A 22,710-nucleotide genomic window follows, 5' to 3' on the forward strand; every position below is an offset into this window, starting at 1 on the left:
TGCACTTTCCTGTGGGCTCTGTGCACACAATCTCACTTACGACTTGTGAGATGCCCAAGAGGTGGGTTTTCCATCCTCATTATCTCGCACAAGAATGTGAAGCCCAAGGAGGGTTAATCCTAAGATTACTGAGTAAGTTACAGGACCAGGACTATTAGACTCCGAAGTCTAACTCTTTTGCCAACGGCTCAGGTAATTTCTGCTCAGTTGAGAGCAAATGCACACAGGAGAAAGAGGGCGAGCTGGAGGCTTAGCCTAGAATCCAAGGAAGGACTTATCGGAGCAGGCGCCCCAGCATGGAGTGTGAGGCTCGGCAAATATCATCCTGGCAGGTGTAGGCTTAGGATTCGTTAAGGGAGCTTCTTGCCACCTTCATATCCACAGCTGTCAGTGGCTTCCAGGACAACCCCTCTTGTGTAGGGGGTTGTTTTGTGCATTGAGGATGGGGAGGGTCCTGAGGAGAACACGTGGACGTCAGCACTTGGTAGAATGACCACAGTGACAACGAAAAAGAAAAGAAGCCAACTTCCTGGTAGTCAACTGTAGAAAAATAATTTTATTTACTACTGTAAATAAAGTAGTGCAAAGAGTAGTCTGAACCCACAGTAATGCCTTACTGATGTATTTTCTACAGTAGCAGCATACAGTACACAGACACTCATGCACACACTCACACACGCACCCACACACACACACACATCCCTACACAGACACCGGCAGGCAGAAGGGGTGGAGATGAAGCTATGAGCTAACAGCTGTTTTTCTGCAGATCCCTTTGCTGCCAGTCTAGTCTAACGGCGATTCATGAAGAAGACTACACTTAAATACTAAAGAGTTCCTAGATGTTATTGCGTGGGTTGTGATGGAAACAGAAACGATATCCAATAATGTCATCAAATGATTTGGAAGCACTACAACTCTAGAAAAACCCACAGGGGGAAAAAAATGTAAACCAATGTACAATGCTATTGCTTTCCCTGTCTATGCTGTTTTGTTTGCTTCAAGGTGCCTTCTAACTGCTGGGCTTGGGACTCAGAGAGCAATCTGTCAGCCGGGCTTTGGGGAGCAGGATGTGGCAAACACAGACGCTGAAGCATCATCAGCCTCGGAGGGAAGTTCCTGCCCTCTGATCAGAGGGGATGAACAAAGACTAAGACTTTTTAAAACGCATCTCCATGAATGGGAATATGGATGTTCTACAAGGCAGGCTGTGGTTCCCAGAACGATGACCAGGAATGAAGGTCCAATGCCTCGGCTCACCTCCCTGCATGCCCCTGTTTTCAAGGCGATCCTTGAATTTGTTTGATACCTATATCCTGCTCTGGGTATGTCCTTGTTTAGAAATGAACAAAAAGACACCAAGTGCAAAGCTGGCATCCAGTTCACGAGACATTTAAGGTATTTATCAGTACAATGCCCTGGCCTCGGCCTTCCCCAGCCAGATGTTGAAAGGACTGTCTCTCAGCTGGAGAGACTTGGAGTGCACAGTTCACCCACAAGGCTCGGGGTTGTTAGCCATTGTGGGTGGGTCGTGGTCGGAGGCATCTGCAGCTGGAGGCACAGCTGGACTTGGGGTAGATGAGGTGGGGTCTGCCACGACCCAGGCTGGTGCTGGAGAGGAGCCACTGGCTGCGGAGACACAATGCAAAGGGAGTTGAAGATTGAGAGAGGCACACGCAGGATGCCCAGCCCCAGCCATGACCCAGCAAGCAAGAGAGATACTCCTTGGCTGTGGCCCCAACTCTCGGTAGACAAGCAACCTTGGGCCCATTATCTAGGCTCTTTGAACTTTGGTGTCCCCTTGTATAAAATACCAGGTTGGAATGGATATGTAAAGATCTCTAGTGGCTCTTACGGCCTGGGGTTCTAAGTCCCTGAGTGTCTGAAGGAATTTCCAGGCAAAATGTTTTTGTAGTCAGTTTCATGAGCTGTGGCCCTGTCCCCACTCCCCAACTCCCCTCCTCCATCTCCCCCATGATGTCAATATAATACAAACCATAAATAATATCAAACAGTCAGAGGAGGGCTGGTTTTATTTGCATTCTTATGCCATTTGGATGGTGTGTCATATTCAGCCCAAGTTATTTTATTTAAATAATTGCATGCAATGGTTGGAAAATACAATTGCTGCATTTTTCATTGAAATTATTAGGTTTCAGTATTTTTCAATATATCTTTAGTAGAGAACATAATTACCCTGATTTTAGAGGAAGTTATATCAAGTTTATGTGGGTAGTTTTCTTTTCTCTTTAACTTGTATTTTATGTGTACGAGTGCTTTGTCTGCATTTATGTCTTGTCCAACTTGAGTGCCTGGTACGCACAGTGGCCAGAAGAGGGCGCTGGATTCTCTGAAACTGTAACTGATGGTTGTGAACTGGCATGTGGGGGCTGGGAATTGAACCCAGGTCCTCTGCAAGAACAACCAGTGATCTTAAAATCTGAGCCATCTTTTCAGACCTCATGTCAGTAGCTTTCTGATATGAGTAATTTTTGCCTCCCCTGAGGGCTGTGGCACTGTCTGGAGACATTTCCACTTGCCATACCTTCCCAAGGTATGGAATGACGGCATCTTATGAGTAGAAACCAAGTATCATGTTAAGCCTCCTGTAGGATACACGACAGCCTCGCAGCAATGAGTGATTAGCTCTAAATGTCATCTACGTTGGAGCTGGCAAAGCCTGCTTTATGTATTAAAACCTAGACATGCCTCAGGAAAGACTGTGGGCTCCTGAGGCCACCTGCTCTGACCCTTAACAGCTGTGTAAGTGGCTTCGGGTAACTTATCCACACGTTCCTAACTCCAGGAAATGGAGAAAAGGATCGTAGCTGCCTCACTGAATCATTCCAAGGGTTAACTGAGAAAATGCTCTTGAAAAGCTTAGAACAGTGTTTGGAATGCCTAAGTATGTGGGGAATGTGTTGAGATTTGTTCGTTCCAGGTACCTGGCTTAGGGGACCGATGAAAGAGTTGAAGCATTTGTTTTCTGGTTGCTTGCGGTCTCCTTTGAGGTTCCAACACAAAAACAGCAAAAACTTCAAAGCCAGAAAGGCCGCGTGTTGAATAGCGGGGATGTTTACCAGCTGGGCAACCTCGAGCCAGCTCTGAACTGCTCTGAGTCTTAGTTTCTTCAGCTGTGAAATGGGGCTAGTGACACCCGCAGCTGGGTGATGAACGGTTAGCTGCTCAGTGACCAAAGTCTGTGCAAACTCGAGCTGGTCTACTTGTAAGCAGTGATCTCAACTAAACTCGGCAATACTTCAGTCTCTGCAGAAAGTGGGGTCATTTTTCATTTTATTTATTATTTTTGTACTTATGTATAGCGCATATATGTAAGCATGTGCATGCGCCAGGCACACATGTGGAGGTCAGGGGACAGGTTGCAGGAGCCCGTGCTTTTCTTCCATCATGTGGGTCCAGGGGCTGAATGAAAGTTTCCAGCACGGAGAGCAAGCACCTTTAGCTGCTGAGCCACCTTGACGGCCTGACGAAGCCATTTTTAAAGGTCATTCTGAACTGTATGTACCACACAAAGATGCCACCCTGCACTGACAACCCAACTCTTCAACAGCTCCATGTCTGAACAGGGTCACCCCAAGGGCCGCTGCTGAAAGTTGGGGCATGAGCATCCTAGCAGGTTGGCGTTTCTGTCTACGGACAGGATTTTTCTCCCAAAACTCACAGGAAATGTGGAAACAGAGACTAGGGGAGAGGCCACGGTGTCGTGGAATGGCAGAACATTACTAGGGCTATGAAAGACTTGGAGACGGGTGATCAAGAGACGAGGTTCAGAGACCACCGTGCCACAGTCGGAAGCCAACCCTGGGCATCTTCTTTAAGTTGGCTACTCCCTGAGCTAGATATGGGCGTGTGGATGTTTCCATTCTAAGACGCTGGAATCCCTGGTTCCTCTGTTTCCTCCCCTGGGAACAGAAAGGGTTTGCAACAGCTGGTGTCTGGACCTCCATCTGCCATAGGCTCACCCTTTTCTGTGACCCCAGTGGAAGTTAATACAACACTAAGGCAGGGACTTTTAAGCTTAGGGATCGTCTAAGTCACCATGGTAACGAGATAAATCAGCAATTGGTTTTCTGATTAAAACAAAAAGTGCCAATGTGTAAATGTAGAAGGAATGCCTAATTAGAGCCGCCACCACCTAATCCCCCGGATGGGGACAATAATGAATGCTGGCTGTTTCCACGACAAGTTTGTTATTATCTTTGTGAGGGCCCCCTCCTTTCTGTGGGGGCTGCAATCACTGTGTTAGCCCCGCTGCTGCACATCTTAATTTTAGAGCGGGCCCTCTGTCTCTGCTCACCAGGAAAGTGTGCTGATTTTATTACTGGGCTAGAACCAAGGTAAGCAGGAATATCATCGTGCTGCTTAAAAAATAACAGAGTATGTTCCAGAGCCAAGGGGAAGTGATTTGTGGATTACTCGCTGGCTGGGGAATCATTTCTGTATATTAGTGGGAATAATCGGGAGCTGGCACACACAGGACCCGCGGCCAATGACAGTCACTGCCTGGTTTTGTATGGCTTTATGATCTAAGAATGGCTTTTACACTCTCAAATGGGAAGACAAAAATCAAAACAAGCCTAAGACTTTGTGATAAGTGAAAATATTTGAAATTCAAATGGGTCTACACACAGTTTTATTAGAAGCCCAACTATGATGTCTGCTTCTGATCTCCAGAGACAGAGAGGAAAAGGCAAAGCAATTATTATCTAACTCCTTACAGAAAAGTGGGGTGCTGGGGTATAGCTCAATTGGTAGAGCGCTAGCCTAGTATGCGTGAAGCTCTTGGTTCCAGCCTTAGACACATAAAGTAAAAGTAGAGATGTTGGCCTATAATCCTAGCATTTGGGAGGAGAGTCAGGAGGAGCAGAAGTTCAAAGCCATCCTCTACTAACTTGGGGCTAGCAGGGGCTATGGGAGACTCTGCACAGAAAACAAAACAGAAAAGTATGCTGACCCGTGTTATAACCATCGCATATATTTGACTGCCAGTTAATCAAACGTGGGCTTCAGCAAAGAGTATGGGAATGTGCATTGAAATAGCAGGTGCCTGGAGAGAAAGAGGGGAAGGAGGCAGCTTGTAAATCTCACACTATGTATAACTCAGTCCTCGGGAGCCTGCAGGGCCCAGGACAGGAACAAGATTCCTGTCGTCAACACGGGTACTGGTGGACGCCAAGAGAGGGAGACTAGGGGAGACAGGGAAGACACCTTGCTGTGACTTCCCTGACTTCAAGACTATCTGCTGTCTTCACCAGCGCTCTGCGTGGCATTTCACTGTGCTTTTAGCAGAAACCTCATTAGCTGGAAGCGTAGGGGACAGAGGCAGAGCAGACAAAAGTTTAATTAATCTCACTTGGATCATCTTACATTCTGTTAGAAAATAGAAAGAAAGAAGAAAAAAAAACCTAGAATAACCACTGTCTAAAAGAATGAGTCAGCATACATGGGCAGGGTAGGGACAGACTGGCAGGGACTCAGCCCACCCTGCCATCCCTGGGAGCGGAAAGCTCTACAGATCTCTTTTATGTTGTGTGCTCTTTAGACGTCAAGTTTAGAGTCACGCTGCAGACGGGGATTTTTTTTTTTTCTCTGAAATGAACCAGACCAGATGAGTTTCGGAGTTCAGAGCTGGGGCTTAGGTTTGACCATGTATAATGATGTATCTTGTGGACACAAATAGAAAAAAAACCTCATCGTTTCATATATACACCTTATATGCATAGACTGCAAGCTAATTTTACATATTTAGTGGTTAGGTGTGGACCCTCTGTGGCTTCATGCTGGTACTCAAGTTTCAGGGTTTAAGAATTTAGGCTTTAGAGTCTTACGGATTCTGTGTTTTCAAAATTCAAATTTCAGTTTTCAAAGGGGGACTCTTTCTTTGACATGGTGCTTCTGTTTTTTTCTTTCCATCTTTTTTTTTTACCTCCCTCAGGCGGCCAGCCAGGCTCCAGGCCCCTCTGCTTGAGGGGCATCTGCAGCAGGTCCAGGTAAGTGTGGCTCGGGACTCACTTTACTCTGGGATATTTTGGGCTTCTAAACAGCCGCTCCATTACACTAATTATGCTTGTTCCCTTGGCAGGAGTGGGAGGAGGTGCTTCTGAGACACACTCAAGCAGTGAAATAAACTCTTTTTGGGGTCTGAGAGCGAGGCTGATCTTTCTGTGGATTGTTCTAGCAAAGCACCCCCTCCTTTCCCGGGAGCAACCTGAAATTGGGAGGCTCCAGGAAAAATGCTAATGGTTCTGGGTTTAGGGAAAGATGCCCAAGCAAGGTGACCCAGAAGCTGCCTAACCGAGCACCTGGAGCATTTATTAGGAGTTCTGCTCTCAGACCTGTGGCAGCCAAGTAACTCCAGGGGCCTTATTACCCCAAGAAGCACTGATCTCTTGAAAGAAGTAGCTGCCTGGAGGAAGGCAAGCCAGGAACCGTAAACAGGTTTCCTTAATGGCAGTATTTGTCTCCCATTTTGTCACTTGTGACAGATTTGTAAACACCTTTGCTTAAATGCTTTTGAAGTGAAAGCCCCACAGCATAGCAAAAGCATGCTAGGCTTCCGTTAACTATTACAGAGGCAAAACAGGCTAGTTAAGTGTGATCGCCTCCTTGTGGCAGAATTCCTTAATTGCAGGCAAAAATGTCCCAATAGGACATGACTGACAACTAACAGCTTAAATACACCATGTCATCTCATTTGGTTCTCTCAGCTACATAAAGGAGCAGGCAAAGTATTATTTCTTCCATTTTACAGAAGAGCAAATGGAGGCAAAGGCAAGCCTCTCCCTTGCTAACTCATGCTAAGAGCTGATGCACCTCTCCCATTCCTTGACTGGTATCCATGGTCCTTGTACAAGATGAAAACATGCCAGTCATTTTGAAATAAGATTGCCCAACCCAGGTGATTTCCCCACTGCTGGTGGGACTAACTCCTGTCGTGTACCACTGAACATGGGAACATTTCACATGGCAAAGGCTGGGCATGTTGACTATATATCACAGAACATCATATAAACTTGGGAGAAAAATGGGGGTAGCTGGAGTTGAAAGTATAACCGATATGATCAGCTTGCTGACAGATGATTAAAATTGAAAAACAATTGATTTTAAAAAAGAATCAAAAACTCTGAAATAAATAAGAACTCTAATTTATAGTGGTAATCCTCACCCCAGGCTGTTTTGGAGGCCAGCAGTGTTCAAACCCAAGCCTTCTCTATTGACTATTGACCAGCACCCGGGGTGAATTACTATGCTTATTTCACACCCTCATCAGCTGCAAAGGTCAGTCATTCATAGCTCCATTTCCTGTGGTGCAAGGGACATGTGGGCACCAGCAGCTCATCAAGGCCAGTGGCAGAAGCATTGACTTCTAGGAAGCCCATGCACCTGTGCTCCTGTCATCTGCCTATCACCTCTTCAGTCACTTGGGTTGGACAATCTTATTTCAAAACGACTGGCATGTTTTCATCTTGTACAAGGACCATGGATACCAGTCAAGGAATGGGAGAGGTGCATCAGTTCTCAGCATGAGTTCTCACGTGGCCGGTGGCACCACAGCAGGCAGGCACATTCTGGCAGCACGAGCCCTTCCTTTCCATTTCCACCATTTCCGGTCCAGGCATGTTTTACAGAATGGCAGTGTGGGCATGACCCAGAGGCCTGCTACAAATGTCTGTCTAGACTCACTTTCTCAGAATCTTTAAGGCCTATGAAGCTTGCATGATTCATATGCCCAGTAACACTAAGCACTGGGCTCGAATTTACATATGGAAACATTATTTTGTAACAAGTTGTTTTCTTTTAATTATCCTTTATAGTGCTTTTAAAGCAAATATACATGTGGGCAGGTTAATTACGAATTTTATTTTAAGATACTTAAACCTATTAGGAAATATTCCTACTGTGAAGGGGCAATTAGTTTAAGATAGTCTGTAACATTTTAAAGTACTGAGGTTTTGAAAGCTAGTCTGGAATTCTGCATCCTACATCCCTCTTGGTCTCGTTTCCTTAGTTGAACAGGCTACTTCACCTCTCTGGCCTCCATTTCCTCATCTGTAACATGCCACATGTAGAATTGAGTTCTTTTTTAGATCTTATCCCAACACAGTCTTCTGTGGTTGTCCAGAAGAAAGGGGAGACACATTAGAAAAAGCGAGTGAAACCATTTTTGAAAAGTGAGGGGAAACAGGTAACAGAATGACCCAAGGAGGGACAGGAAGGGGAAATACATGTGATCTACGAAAGGGCAATAGGGACGGGAGAGAAGAATGCAGAAGGACTGATAATGAAGGCAGGAAGACAAGAAGCAGCCAGTGTCTAAGAAAGGTGTTCCCACCCACCCATGAATTTTCATGGCTACCGGCGGGCATAAAGCCATCAAGTCAATTTCCAGCAACCCTAACAGAAGCGCGTTCAGAGCAGTCGTAACAGTGTTTCCATAGAGTAAAAATGACAAAGATAATTTGAAATGGAAAACATTGACAAGATGCAAAATAAATGTGCTATACCTGGCAACAAATTCCGGGATGAGACAGACAGTGCCCTAGGGAGATTTATGCAGGGGCAGAGGACCGGGCCTCCAGCCTGCAGGGCTGTGAAGGGCAGCTCACACCTCCTTTGGTAAATTAGAGGAAGACGGCCCTGCATTTGCCTGCGAGAGGGAAGCCCACCCACTCCTTTCACTGTTCATCATCTGCTGCACAAATAACGGGCATGCAAACCCTCAGATGCCAGCCTGTCCCTAATTTACCCATTGTAAGTGTCTCTGTTAGTCTTCATGAGTTATTCCCTCCTCTGGTTGCCATTTAAGATGGTGGAAATCTGTCGCTTTCCACCAAGAGACACTTGCAGGTTTGAGCCTCTATTAAGTATGAGATAGCAACATGAACGGTAGGACTTGGGCCATCCTTTACCCTGGGACGACAAATAAAATAGCTAATGTTCACTGAGAGGGTTTTATACACCACTCAGGTTTACTGGCTCTCAGTTAACTACAGTTGCCATTAGGATACGCATCCTGCATGCATTTTAAACTGTTCCCCTCATCTTACAGCCCTTGAAAGCTATGATAGGCTCTCTTTCCATTGATGAGAAACTGGGAGATCAGAAAGGTTGAGTAACTCACACCAAGTCACACAGATTCCAAGTCTGGAGTCAGTCGAAGGCCAAACAGAAGTAATGAAAATCTTATTGCATTAGCTACTCCTTATGCTAGCGTGAAAAAATGACCATGTCTGGAAAGAACCAAAGTGGCCTCTCTGTGTCTACCTGGCTAGCTAGGTATACACTTACACAATACGACTGGGATGTGTGTGCTGTAACATTTGTGTAATGAAGTAAAGATGTGTTACATTTGTTTGTGTTGCAGAATAATTGTTTAACTATGTAAAGATGGGTTGCTTTTGTTTGTGCTGCATTTGTTTAACTGCATAAAGAGGTGCTGCTGTTTTACCTTGCCTGCGTAAGCACCTGACTGGTCTGATTAAAAAGCTGCATGGACTGAAAAAACAACAACAAAGCTGAGTGGCCAATAGGGACCGGCCAGCCATGGAGGAAGCAGGAAAGTTGAACACACAGAATCAAAGAAAGGTAAAAAGTCCTGAGGCGAAACATAAATGAAGAGAAACGGGTTAAAGTAAGTTGTAAGAGCTAGTGGGACGAGCCTAAGCAGGATTTGGGGGCTGGGGGTCAAAGAAATCCTGCTACATGAGTGTCAATACTTCATACAGCAGCTGGGTTTGAAATGAGGATTTCAAGAATATATAGGGAAGAAGAAAACATTTTAGTTCAATTTTTGTTTTTGTTTTCTGTTTTTTGCCTTTTGAGCTCAAAAGATAAACAACCAAAATCCCAAGCCCTTTCCTTTGAAAACTGTAACAGACTGAGGCTTCCTGACAGTCAGGGACTGTGAGACACTGCACACTGTAAGGACGCCTTCATCCCATGCAGGACCATGCTGAAGAAATGAAGCGTGTCCAGGATTATAAGGAGAGCGTGTGCCAGTTGTTAGGAGAGAAAAAGACCCCGCTTCCCTCCTGCCCTGGCTTTCCAGAAAGCTTTACCTGAGACACACTGGAAATGAAGCACCATCCAGGCGATCCCTACAGACAGCAGGAAGGTTCCCAGGAAGTAGATCTGCGGGCATTCGGAGCACGTGTCAGATGACTGAGGAAGGGCAGTGCCTCAGGCAGGGCTCGGGGAGTATACTCACCAGGGCAGAGTGCAGGATGGCACCCCAGAGAAGCCGCAAGTGAAGGTAAAGCCAGGCCAGGGAGCAGGGGCTAAGGGACTCCTCATTACTGAGGCTCCAGCACCTGTGAACCAAGACCAGGGTACCTGTGATATCACTGGCTTTGGTGGCACCAGCCATGGTTGGTCCCTCATACCCACATGAGTTTGTTTTTGCATACAAGAACTCCCTCAAGATGGCGATGGAGAATGAAGTTAATTAATTCGAAGTGCTTTGGGCCCAACCTGGTATTTGGAGATTCTAGCAGAAACCTCTGGAAAGGAAGGCCTAAGGAAGGCCCTGAGCACCGGATCTACCCAAACAGTACTTGTGAGTGTCTATCCAAAGTCCAGGTGTAGGATGGCCTCCTTATCTTCTAGAAAAGCCAGCTAATCAGTTGTGTGATTCCCCCACCCCCAATCTGATGGAAAATCTTGGTCAGCACTTAAACTTCAGATCTAGAACATTCCATGGCAGACCGGAAGCTCAATAGAAAAGGAACAACTTCAGCTGAGCTGAAGGCTGACAGAAGCAATTCTGGTGACATTTTCTAACAGCTGACATCACAAAATCAGGGTGATGCTAGCTTGAATCAAGGCAAGAGTGTAACCCACGCCGGTCCCCACCTCTCCATGGAATCAGAGCAGCTCAGAGCTCACCTTTCATACAGCTCCCGGAGGATGGAGGAGTTACTGGGATGGAGTGAGGGGTCAATTTCCAGGAACTCCAGAATGTGGTGTGGGACGACAGCACCTTCCTCAATCAGTAGAGCTAGGTTGAAAAATCCCTAAAAAGTGAGCAAAACCTGAGTCAGCGACTCCTGGATAAAACCCAGACACAATGGTAAACTTTACAACCTCTACTTTCCTTTTCCCACAGTCCCAAGAGCCAGATGGTTTGGTCGTGTTCATTGATGAGTCGTTTCCCTAAATATATGTGTCTGAGAAATATGTTTGCAGGAGAGTGGGAGGTTTTCAAAGAACGCTAGAGTCCATCTGCTCAAATGCCGGGCAAACCTTCCTGACTCTAGTTCCTACCCAGGACCTTGGAAACGAGTCCTGGTATCAACAAAGCCAGAACGCTAGTTAGGTCACTGCTAAAGGACCTTGATCACCATCTTTCTACTGGACACCTAATCAAATAAACAATAGCATATGAACATATATCTGGGATATTCTAAGTGAGTGTGGAAAATATCACATGATTCCTGGTGGCATAAATCTCAGCTCTGGGTTATTTTTCGACTCTTTCCTCTACACTTTGCTTCAGACACTCAGAGTGGGACCTATCCTTTGGACTATGTAGCGCCAATAAAAGAATGTCATTTGCGAGTCGGATGGTTGAGAAGTGTCTAAACTGTGGGTACTCTTAAACTACCAGAAAGAAACAGCCCCTCCAGCATGAGAGTATGTGGCCAGACCAGCATGTCCTCCAATAAACTACTAGAGATCCACAGAGAAGTGTTACTGCCCTTCAAAAGATGATGGGTCGTGTTTTCATGGTTTCCCTTTGGCCTTGTATTTCAGTGACCACTGATAATAATTTGCGGGCCATCAACATCCACCATGTTGTATATACCAGGACTCCCCACCAACCCATGCGGCAATCACTGTCAACACAACAGCAGCTAACTTGCGAGTGCTGGCTGTGTGTGTGGGGGGCAGCATTCTGCTTTACAAACACTCACTTGGTCTCATGACAATGAGTCATTACTGGTATTATCACCCTTTATCGTACAGATTGAGAATCTGAGGCATAGAGAAGTTAAGGGTTGTGCTCGAGGTCACCCAGCTAGAAAATGGCAGAACTGGGATTTAGACGCAGGAAGACAGGGTCCAGAGACTCCACTCACTGCTGCCGGTCTGTAGAAAGAGTCCGAAGTGTCTTTAAGACGCACACACACATCAGCAGAATGCACAGCGTTCTCCTCTCTTTGAAAGGAAGGGGCTCTTAAAACTTGAAGTGTTAGAAGAAAAGAGAGAACGTGGCTATAAAATTGCAAGGATTCTGATCAATGGGAAAATAAGATCAAAGTAAGTGGCAGCTAGGCCGGGAGAACAAGCGTTTGTGTGTTTGAACGCAGCTCCGTGGTTCATTATCAAGTAGGGAAATATATAAAGAACTAATTATGACTTGAGTTTTAAAATGTATCAAAGGACCAATAGATAACCAGGCAAAGAACGAGAATGGAGAATTCACATAAAGAAGCTAGGGTGATTAGTTCATCAACAACAAGTGTGGATGAAATCGCCTACCTTATGTAAAATTATGTAAAAGCAATTTGAAGTGAGAACCAAGTGTCAGCTGCAGTCACTCAGTTAACAGAATTAAACCATCCACGCCGACAAGGTTTCTGCCACCCTCTTCGGCTTAGCTACTTACTGCTCACTGAGATAATGACTGGAACACATAAATATAAACCAGTAGTGTACTACTGTGTAGTCATAAAACCACTGGGATGGTGACGGTCTTTCTCAGCGTATAACTGAGGTATTCAAGTAAGGGGGGAAGGTGGAGATCCCAAAGTGTTCACTACAGCCAAAGAGGGGGCGCTCCCTAGCTCCTCCTTGAGAGACTGTCAATTCCAAGGAAGAAAGAATAGTGACCACTGAACTTTGTAGCACAGTAGGACTGGATAAATACATATAGAATCAACAAATAGGTTGTCAAACAAAAGAAGAACCATTCACCCATGGGTATGAATGAAAGAGACTGTGTAATAAAATGTACAGTCTATCAGTTGAGTGATAAGATTATTCCCAAGGTTGTAGGCACACTGGAGACTGTGGGAACCCACAGTTGTGAACCTGTTGCACCTTGACTGGAGGTCAGTGAGTTTGAGCTTAGTTTTGCTCTCTGAAAGTTGTTAACAACAGGTGCGGCTACAAATGAGAGATTCTGACCTAGGGTGTGGTAAATTAGTATTTTGGGTATAGAGGTAGATCTGCTCCACCTGGACCGAAGGTCGGAAAATTCAAGTCTATGCCTTATATCACGCTAATGAAGCCTGTTGCATCCCTCCTTCCTTTTGGAAAATAAATGCGGATGGATTCAGTATTCACTGAATGTCCCTCCTGATGCTGTGCTGTGTTTCTATCTCTTATTTCTCTCATATCTCTGTTCCTTTCGCTTAATAATTCTAATCCTCATGCTCCTACCCTGGAACGTAGGAGTTTTGTTGAAGCTGGTCTTCAACGGGAGACGATGTAGCAGACACAGCTGTTAGCAGGGACCGGAAGGGATATGAAGATATCATGAAGAAGTGAGAAGCCCAGGCTAGAGGAATGGATCAGTGGGTAAAGGTGCTTGCCACCAACCCTGATGACCTGGGTTCAATCCCCAGGATCCACAGCGGGGAAGGAGACGACCATCTCCCTAAAACTTGTCCTTTAGCAATGGCATAAATGCTGTGGCATGCTCACCCTTCCCTCCAACGCACGAAAATGAATAAATAAATGTAAAAAAAGAAAAAAAGGAAGAAACAAAAGACCTTGCCATGGAACTACAGACACATTTATTGATTTTAGTTTTTTGCCGTTTAAGATTCAATTTTACTGTAACGTTGTTTTTCTAAAAAAAAAAAAATAACAAAATTGAAAATCAAATTATTAGGCCTAATTTTAAAAGACAGCTAATAACTGGGGAGATTGTTTCTTTAGCAGAGCTAGGCGATATAATAATAAGACAGATCATGTTCATCAAGCATACTTGGCATAGAATCAGAGCTTTATAACAAACATCACGTTCAATACTCATATCCCACAGGAGCGAGGCTATAATGACCTCAGCTGACAGATGTGGAAATGGAGACCTTAGGGATTAGAGACAAGTCATGTACAAGCAACCGAGTGGGAAAGATGTGGGATTTTTAACCCAGGCACACAACTGTACTGATATAATGCCTCTGAACTAAAAGGCCGAGGCAGGAAGGAGCTTCCAACTTTGCTCTGTGACCACACACCTCCCAGCCACCTACATAAGCAGGAAGCAACCTTCCCATTCTCCACTGTGGAAAAGAGCCTGAGATCACCATCTAATTCTAATTAGGGAGCTGAAAGGGGATGAAGAAGAGAACTACTGTAAAGACACAAGCTAGTGATTGTTGCAGGCAAGATCTCCTAAAATCCCCGGGCAAACTTTGGAAGACAAGCAAGATGCTTGGATAGCTTTGCAACACTTCCCTCAAGATCTTCATGAACTAGAAATGCAAGCATAGTAACTTTACAGAAATCACCAGTTGTGAGTTCAGTGTGAAAATCCCCCACAGGGTCATGTGCTTGAACCCTTGGTCCCCAGCAGGCAGCACCGTTTGGGAAGGTTGTAGAATCTTTAAGAGTTGAAGTAAGTGGTCCACTGGGAGTTGGTCTTCATTCTTTACAGTCTAGCCTCACTTCCTGTTCACTCTTTGTTTCCTGAGTGTGACAAACCAGACTCCAGCTCCCCTTAACAAGACTCCCTCCTTGTTGCCACAGAACTGAAAGCCAAAACAAGCCCTCTCCCTTAAGTTGCTCTCGGTCAGGATATTTGATCACACCAGGTAGCTAAAATAAGCTTGCCATTGTTGAGGCTTTCTGACTGCATGCATTCCTGGTAGGATGCTTGTGGGCATATCATCTCCCAGGTGCTGTAAATAAACATACTGTGTTTCTGTATATTCGTGCCCCATATATATAGCCTACGGTATTTGTAAGAAAACAAGAGACAGCCTTGAAAGACAGACTCCAAAAGAGGGCTGTTCTATAAACTATCTAACCAGGATTCTTTCAGAAGTTCAAGGTCACGGAGACAAGGAAGGACTGAGGAGCTGTCACAGATTGGAAGGAAAGGAAACGCCTGCATGGGACCCTAGAGCAGAAAGGGATGGTGTGGGAAAGCTGTGAAAGGCACCAAGACTGGAGTAGACAATGTCACCGCCACGTTGTCAACATTGTCATTCAGCAGGGGCATGTGGCTGCTAGAGGGGAACATGGGGGAGATGGGTGGATGGTGCCCCTAACTCTCTGGGTTCTTTCTATAACTTAAAAAAAAAGTCTGAAATTATCAAAAAAATAAGGTTCCAAAAAGATCTCGGGGGATCAAGGCCCATCACTCACTCATGTAATGTGCAAACCACTTCTTCCTAAGGGTGCCCCTTGAGGGCCTTGAGTGTCTACCCCATGAGTTAGTTAGTACTATGGAATGTGTAGAAATGCTGGACACTTCCACCAGAGACGGAGTTTTGGTTACTCTGTTTGCAACCAGTTGTTTGGCCTTGAGCAATTCATTCCCTTGATGTCTCTTTGGGTAGACAATGGTGTGGGCCTTCCAGGCCCGCATGAGGAATGTTGTCAGTGTTCTGTCAAGATGCACCTCGTAGAACCGAGGGCAAGGGTATGTGGCAGTGAGGAGCGATGTCATCAAGTCATGCTGCTGAAGCCACAGAATGGGCTGATAGGCCCTGGTCCTCGAGAGACAGTACTGCTGCTTACCTGGGAGTCTCCATCCAGAGCGGCTTGGGCATACATCTGCACCGATAGCTCCAGATCTTGGGACTGGTTTTGGTGACCATAGTAGTAAAGGTCTCCCATTTTCAAATATGCTGCAGAACACAAACCATGCAGTTACTTATCAGGTAGTTTTATTTCCAGGGTATCTAATCCATTGCCCATAGGCTGGGAGAGCATATATGCTTATTTTGTTGACATTGTGACAGGACATTGTCATCTGAAATTTCATGATCTAGAACCACACAATTAAGTTATTAAATAAATAAATGTGAAAAAAGTCATAATGGGGGCTGGAGAGATGGCTCAGAGGTTAAGAGCACTGGCTGCTTTTCCAGAGGTCCCGAGTTCAATTCCCAGCAACAACATGGTGGCTCACAACCATCTATGAGATCTGGTGCCCTCTTCTGGCCTGCAGGCACACATGCAGACAGAATACTGAGAATACTGTATACATAATAAAAATAAATAAACAAAACAAAAAAGGTCATGTTTTAAGAAAATGTATGATTCTGATTTTTCTTGTATTCTGTACTATCTTGGGGCCACACGTGGATACCCAGTTTTAGATCAACATGTTAAACTGCTGATACTTCCTATTACAATGTTTACACATGCTTATAAAACACTATCGTAACTTTAACTGTCAACCTCTAATTGTAAAATTGATTTGAGTCATCTGAGAGGAAACTCAGCTGGGGAAGTGCCTAGGTCAGACTGGCCTGTGGGCACGGCTGTGAGGAACTATCCTGAAACCAGAGTTACAGACGGTTGTGGGCTGCTGTGTGGGTGCTGGGAATTGAACCCAGGTCCTCTGGAAGAGCGGCCAGTGTTCTTAATCGCTGAGCCATCTCTCCAGCCCCGTGAGGCACTGTCTTGATTGACACTTGATGTGGGAGGGCCTAGTCCACTGTGGGTGACTCCATTCCTAGGCGGGTGGTCCTGTAAATGAGAGCGCCGGAGAACAAACCAGCAAGCAGCATTTCTCCCTGGTTTCTGTCTCCAGGGTCCTGTCTGGAGCTTCTGCCCTGACTCCCCTCATCGATGGAATGTGACCTGGAAGCGTATGTCAAATGAACCCTTCTCGCTCCAGGTCACTTTTTCCTGGGGTGTTTCTATCGCAGCAACAGAAAGGAAAATGGAACAAACATCTTCACGTTTTCCTTGATGGAAATCTTATGTCCTGAGCACTTCTATCTACTGACATATTGGGTTTCCATGTTGGCGCCCTGAACAGATCTGCTCGGGAGAATCTCCACCAGCAGGCTCACAACCCATCAGTTAGGCCGTCTCTGACTCTGTGTCACAGCTGCAGCGCTGTGGCCTGGCCTTCGCATGTCCTGCATTGTTTTGACGTTGTTTCAGCCATGCATTTCACTTTCTTAGGGGTATAGCTAGAACTCAGGGCCAACAGAGGAAAGCAGACTCTGTCTCCGGTAGCTGCCCAGAGGACATCCACCATGTGAATTGGGTGCTGGTGTTGGAAGGGCATGAGGGGTAAATGGGAAATCAGAGGCGATTTAGTAGTCAGGATTTAAGAAGCAAGTGCCATCCTTAGCGTGCAAGATGGTGGTATCAGGGGATAGACGCGACACTCCAGGACTTCCTGGTCCCATGAGAGCTGAGACCAAAAGGAACAGAGTTGGCTGATGGGAGCTAGAACACTCAAGGGCCGCTGCCAGGAGCTGGGTGCAAAGAGAAAGATGGAGGGACTCCTGGGCCTTTCCCCTTCTTTCATGATACAATCTTCCAACAGCATCCAGTCGGCAGAAGTTCACCTGAATGCCCTGGGCGCAGGAGTCTGGGGACTGTTTCCTGGAGGCTGACCTCTACGCAGGGACCAGAGTGGAGGGTCCAGGAGCCCACCCACGGGCACAAAGACAGAGGACCCGCCCAGGGAACCACATCATAACAGCACTCTCTTTAGAGATGTCTTGGTTTGGAAGAAGCTGTTGGTTTGCAGGAAGGTACACAGCGGGCGGCTGACAGCAGTTTAGCCGTGACCTTAATAGCAGACGTTTTTCACTTTCTTCCCTAATTGTTTAGAAATACCACACTCCATACCAAACTGTTAGATGGTCCCTGTTACTATAGATTAAAACCTCCCCAACACTCCAGTTTAGCACCGGTTTTTCTATACATACCAAATGAAGGGGCATCGATTTGAAAAACAGAGAAATTATAGTATCGCCAAACACAATTAATGCCCAAGAATCTCCCAGCCAGGTCCTAGAAGGAAAAGGGGAGAGAAATTTAATTCACTAATATTTTGGCCCAGTGACTAATTTTGCCCCTGTAAAACTCAATTCATTATCTTTAACCTCAGAGCTTCTGCTGAGAGAAGAATAGAATACATTACTTACTGGCCGCTCCTCACAGATGTGGGCTAAATTTGTCTGTGACACTTCAATTCCAGTTTCTGCTGCTAAAACATAATACAGCAAAGCTTCATGCCTAAAAATAGATGATTAATAATGAATTTCATATAGTGGCTCTTACTAATACTCAGAGAGCCTTATATTCAAACAGAAGAGGGCACAAAATAAGCAGTTTTTTAAAACCACAAAATCATGAGTTTTTTCCCCCCCCCTTTAAATAAATACTGTTGTTAAAAATACTGCCTGCACTGATTTATTTTCTCTTAAAAGCGGAAAGGACAGATAAGGCCGGGAGCTCCTCGATGCAACAGCTACCTCTACTGGTTGAACGGCATGTGGCCACGCTGCCTGGGAACTGTCTGCAGGTCCTAGGTTCTTACCTTCAGGGTTTATGATGAGCGGTATTAAGAAAAATCCCTGAGCTTTACAGCTCTCTGTTTCATGAAGGCTTTCTGAGGTCTTAGGGGTCTGAAGAAGCTTAATTAAGTGGGGGCTTTTGTTGGGCATTAGAAGCAGGGCAAAAGCAACATGGTTTAGAAGGGCTTGAGAGGAGAGGTCAAAACAGACAAGAAAATAACCATTGAATGCAGCGAGTAATTGCCTAGGATTTCTGCACAGAGCTGTGACAAGGGCCTGGGGCTGTGGATATGGCCCTGCATCCATTAATAGAGGGAGGGCCATGAGCACAATTGCTCTGGAGGATGAGGTAGTCATGCCAACGCAAGAAGCATCAATAATATGTGTACGACATGGCCCCACACATCTCACCTGCGGGGTCTGTTCAAAAGGGAAAAAATCAGAGCTATGTACAGAGACTCTATTGTCAAGGTGTTCGTGGGAGGGCTGATCGTGGGAACAATAAGAAAGAAAACAGCAAACATACGTCTGACAACTACCGAGTGGTGGAAGGACTCCGTGGTGGGTAGCTTCTTTCAGAGGTGGTCGTTCAGAACAATGTCACAAGATGGTGCGGTGGTGTATGCCTGTAAACCCAGCACCTTCCAGGCAGGAGCGGGGGGGGGGGGGGGAGGTTAGAGCTCAAGGGCATTCTTAGCTAACTAGTTAGTATATTGGAGACGAGTCTGGGCTGTATGAGACCTTGCCTACCGTACACACAAAGCTCTGGGTTGCAAAGGAAAAGTAAAACCAAGCACATGAAGGCACACACAGATGACAAGCCTCTGAGGCTCTGAGGCCTTAACTCATTTGGTCAGAGTGCATGTAATATTTAGTTCCTTCTTTTTAATTACCTGCTTCCTCAATTATGTATATGGCCCAGTTTATGATTAAAAATGAATCATAAGTAGTTGTTTCCAAGGTTTATTTTTTTCACTTGGAGCAGATGATATTGGTGATGCTTTCTTCATTATTGCTTAGAAAGTGGACCGGGGAGAAGGGTGGGGAGGGCGTGGATGAGACTAAACCAGGGAAACAGTCTGAAGTCATTGCTTCTAAACAGCTGTGAGCTAGCAGCTCTGGGCAGACCATGAAACAGAGAGGTGGCTAGAGAGAAAACTGGGGCAGTCAGACCTTCAGCGGAAACGTAGGCCATGGGCCGCGTGGCTGAAAAGGGAGCCAATTCCCAGCCTACGAGAGACCCCCAAACAGTAGACCTGTTAGCTGATGCCTGCTAAGGAGAGTCAACCATCTGAGCAGTGTTCCCTGCAAAGACAATTCCCGAGCCCAAAACCGTACCGTAAATGTCACACAGCCTGCCACAACCATGTTTGGGTACCAGACTCTTCAGAGCAGAGTCCCCAGAAAGCATGTCAGTGGGACTGAGCAAAAAGCTACATCCTTCTGCAACAAGGTTCTGCTCTTACATATTCTCCCTATCCCGTGGCCCACCCCCCAACTTCTTTTTGAGATAGGGCTTCATGTATCTGTGCTCCAGGCTGGTCTAAACTTGCTATGTAACTGAGACTGACTCTGACTGACTATTTTCACTTCCTTAGTAGTGACATTGCAGGAGCATACCACCATGACTGGTGCCAGGGATTGAACCCAGGGTTTTATGTATGCTAGGCAAGTATTCTACTAACTGAGTTACATCCTTAGACCTAAGGTCTCAAAAGCTCAAGTTGTTTCAGAGATAGTTGGGTTATATTTATGCCTTGGTTTCAAAACAGGTGAGGTGGCACATGCCTTTTGTCCCAGCACTCAGGAGGATCTCTGTGAGTTTGAGGCCAGCCTAGTCTACATGGGGTGCTCCAGCATAGCCAGGATGACATAAGAGACCCCGTCCCAGAAACAGAAAAAGCACAAGGGAAGGACATGATATTGATTTACAACCCAAGGTCAAGATCTGGGCCATGAAGAGACAGAATGGGCTCACATTATTAAAACATAATGCGAGGAGCTTCTCTTGAGCAAGAAAAACATCAGCCGGCTGCGAGAACTGAGGACTGAGAGGTGAGTGTGAGATTGATCTCCTTCCTCTTAAGAACATTTACTAGGACAGTACCTCCTCTCTCAAGTCACCTTGGTGATGGGGGGGGGGGACAGACTTCTGATGCCCAAATATTACATAAACCCGGAGGAAAGTTAGCAGCATTCTGGAGCACTGCCATCAAGGAAGAACTGAGATCCATCAAAATGAGATGTCTAAACATATCTTTGTCAATATCAGTCTCAACAGAAATCCGCCTCATCTTCCATCTGGCAGAACCAATCACTCAACGCCTGTGTGCCTGATGTCATCACATTTCCTACAGTGGCCATCTCTAGGGATGCGACACTACAGAGTAACCTTCCCTGCTTATTAAAACCGTTGGGGGATTGAGGATAAAGGGCTTGCTGTGTATGTATGCGCGAGAACCCAGTGGGGACTGGGAGGGGCTGGATACAGGCAGATCTCAGGGACTTGCTGGACAGTCAGCTTAGCTGAAAAGGTGAGCTCCGGGTTCAACAGCACCCTGTCAACAATAGAGGAAGAAACCCCACATCCACCTCTTGCTTCCAAGTGTGTGCATGCCCATACATCACACACACACACACACACACACACCTTTGAGTCATAGACCTTCCCACATGTAATCTCCCAGCATTCACTTGACTATCTCCACGGAAATCATGTAAAAGCGTTCATTGCAGATATATCTACTCTTGCATTCTGGAACAATCATCGGCTCGTCCCCAGAAGCCCAAAGACAGAGTTCAAAGCTTTCTTGTTCTTCCACGAATATCCTCAAGGTGGAAAAGGGCCAACAGTATTCCCAAGCACTGAGACACAACTCTTCCATGACAGTTGCTGTGGCAGAAGGGTCGAAAGGGCACACACAAGAAGGGACTTGGGGAGAGTGGGCTGAGAAACCTTTTCTCCCTTCTCGTCTCAGGCCTGGCATTAAATGCTCCTGGCACTTTCCTGGTGACACATCTTCGTAAGAGCTTGTGTGGCCACCTGCTGTGAACGGTGAGTTTGAGCACTCAGGTATGTCTGAGTGGGTTCTCAGACAATTAAACTATTGCTTCTGCGGCTTTTTGTGCTAATGCCTAAAGCAGCTCAAACAAGAAAGATGAGGGAAAAATGAAACAAAAAAATCAAAAAACTAACATTTAGGGTCTCCCCGTGGAATTCATTGCTGCATTACAAAAAGGTGACTCTTTCATCCCCAGGTCCATGTGCCTCCTTGTCCCGCAGCAAGGCTGACATGGAGGGGTAAGTACTTGGGCTGTGCTGAAGACAAAGGGCAGTCAAACTCACAGCTCGAAGATAAAATACACACAAATAAAGCAGCCTGAAATGAAACATGAGAGCTGGCCCTTCTTTGCTAACGCCTTCTAGGGTCCGAGGACCGCCTTGGGCATGACGACATAATCTTCCAAGATATGTCAGTGCAGCCGAAGCCCCTTTCCCCATCATGGTCTTCTCTTAAACAATTCCACATAAATCTTGGAACAACAGAAAAAGCCACAAGCACATCAAACTGACACATGTAATTTGGAAATAACGTCCAGAGGCTGGGGACATTGATGGATACCTTAGTTCTATTACAGCAAAATAGAAGATACCTCAGAGTTGGAGGCTGGGAGAAGCGCATGTCTCTTCCCTGCTTGCCCCTGGGGAGGGTTGGGAGGCTGGGAGGACAGGATAACTTAGAAGCACTTTGCTCCAAATATATTTTGACAAAATCTTCCCACTGTGATGGATATAGACGATTTTTTTCCTGTCAGACTAAAGCTTCAAATCCAAACTGATTGCGTCAGCTGTACTTAGCATCAGGATGAAGACTGGCAAGGACAGCAAGGGGCAGAGATGTGTGGATGATGGGCAGGACAGCAATGGGAAGCCATTTCAGAGAACAACTAGCAACACTGCATAAGGCTGCGCAGGCAACAGGTGCCTACACAGAGACCCAGGGACCCCACTGGCAAGCTTAATTGTTGGCAGGTCCTCCAGCCCAAACTTCAAGCCACATGGGGCTTCGAGACAACAAAGAGAAAACACAGACATGCATTAACATGAGAACCTTGGCGTGTGACCACCGAGGGTGCACCGCAATGCTACTCAGTGGCGGGAATCGAACTATAGAAACAGGCTAACTTGAAAAGCAGTTGAGTGATTACATATACACTGCTTTTAACAATATGAAGGTCAGAAGCA

General features: G+C 45.9%; 1 protein-coding gene across 1 annotated transcript in view; it reads right to left on the minus strand.

The window, feature by feature from the left end:
• Positions 1-536: 536 nt before the first annotated feature.
• Positions 537-22,710, minus strand: part of Sel1l3 (SEL1L family member 3) — a 113,310-nt gene continuing 91,136 nt past the window's right edge. Inside the window, exons 18-24 of the mRNA XM_057771714.1 lie at positions 18,093-18,183; positions 17,874-17,958; positions 15,715-15,824; positions 10,906-11,033; positions 10,229-10,331; positions 10,080-10,152; positions 537-1,629 (exon numbers count right to left, since the gene is read on the minus strand). Of these exons, the coding sequence (XP_057627697.1) occupies positions 1,490-1,629; positions 10,080-10,152; positions 10,229-10,331; positions 10,906-11,033; positions 15,715-15,824; positions 17,874-17,958; positions 18,093-18,183 (730 nt within the window). The 3' untranslated portion in view covers positions 537-1,489. The remainder of the gene's footprint in view (positions 1,630-10,079; positions 10,153-10,228; positions 10,332-10,905; positions 11,034-15,714; positions 15,825-17,873; positions 17,959-18,092; positions 18,184-22,710) is intronic.

This window comes from Chionomys nivalis, chromosome 6 (assembly GCF_950005125.1).
Source record: "Chionomys nivalis chromosome 6, mChiNiv1.1, whole genome shotgun sequence".
Taxonomy (NCBI): Eukaryota; Metazoa; Chordata; class Mammalia; order Rodentia; family Cricetidae; genus Chionomys; species Chionomys nivalis.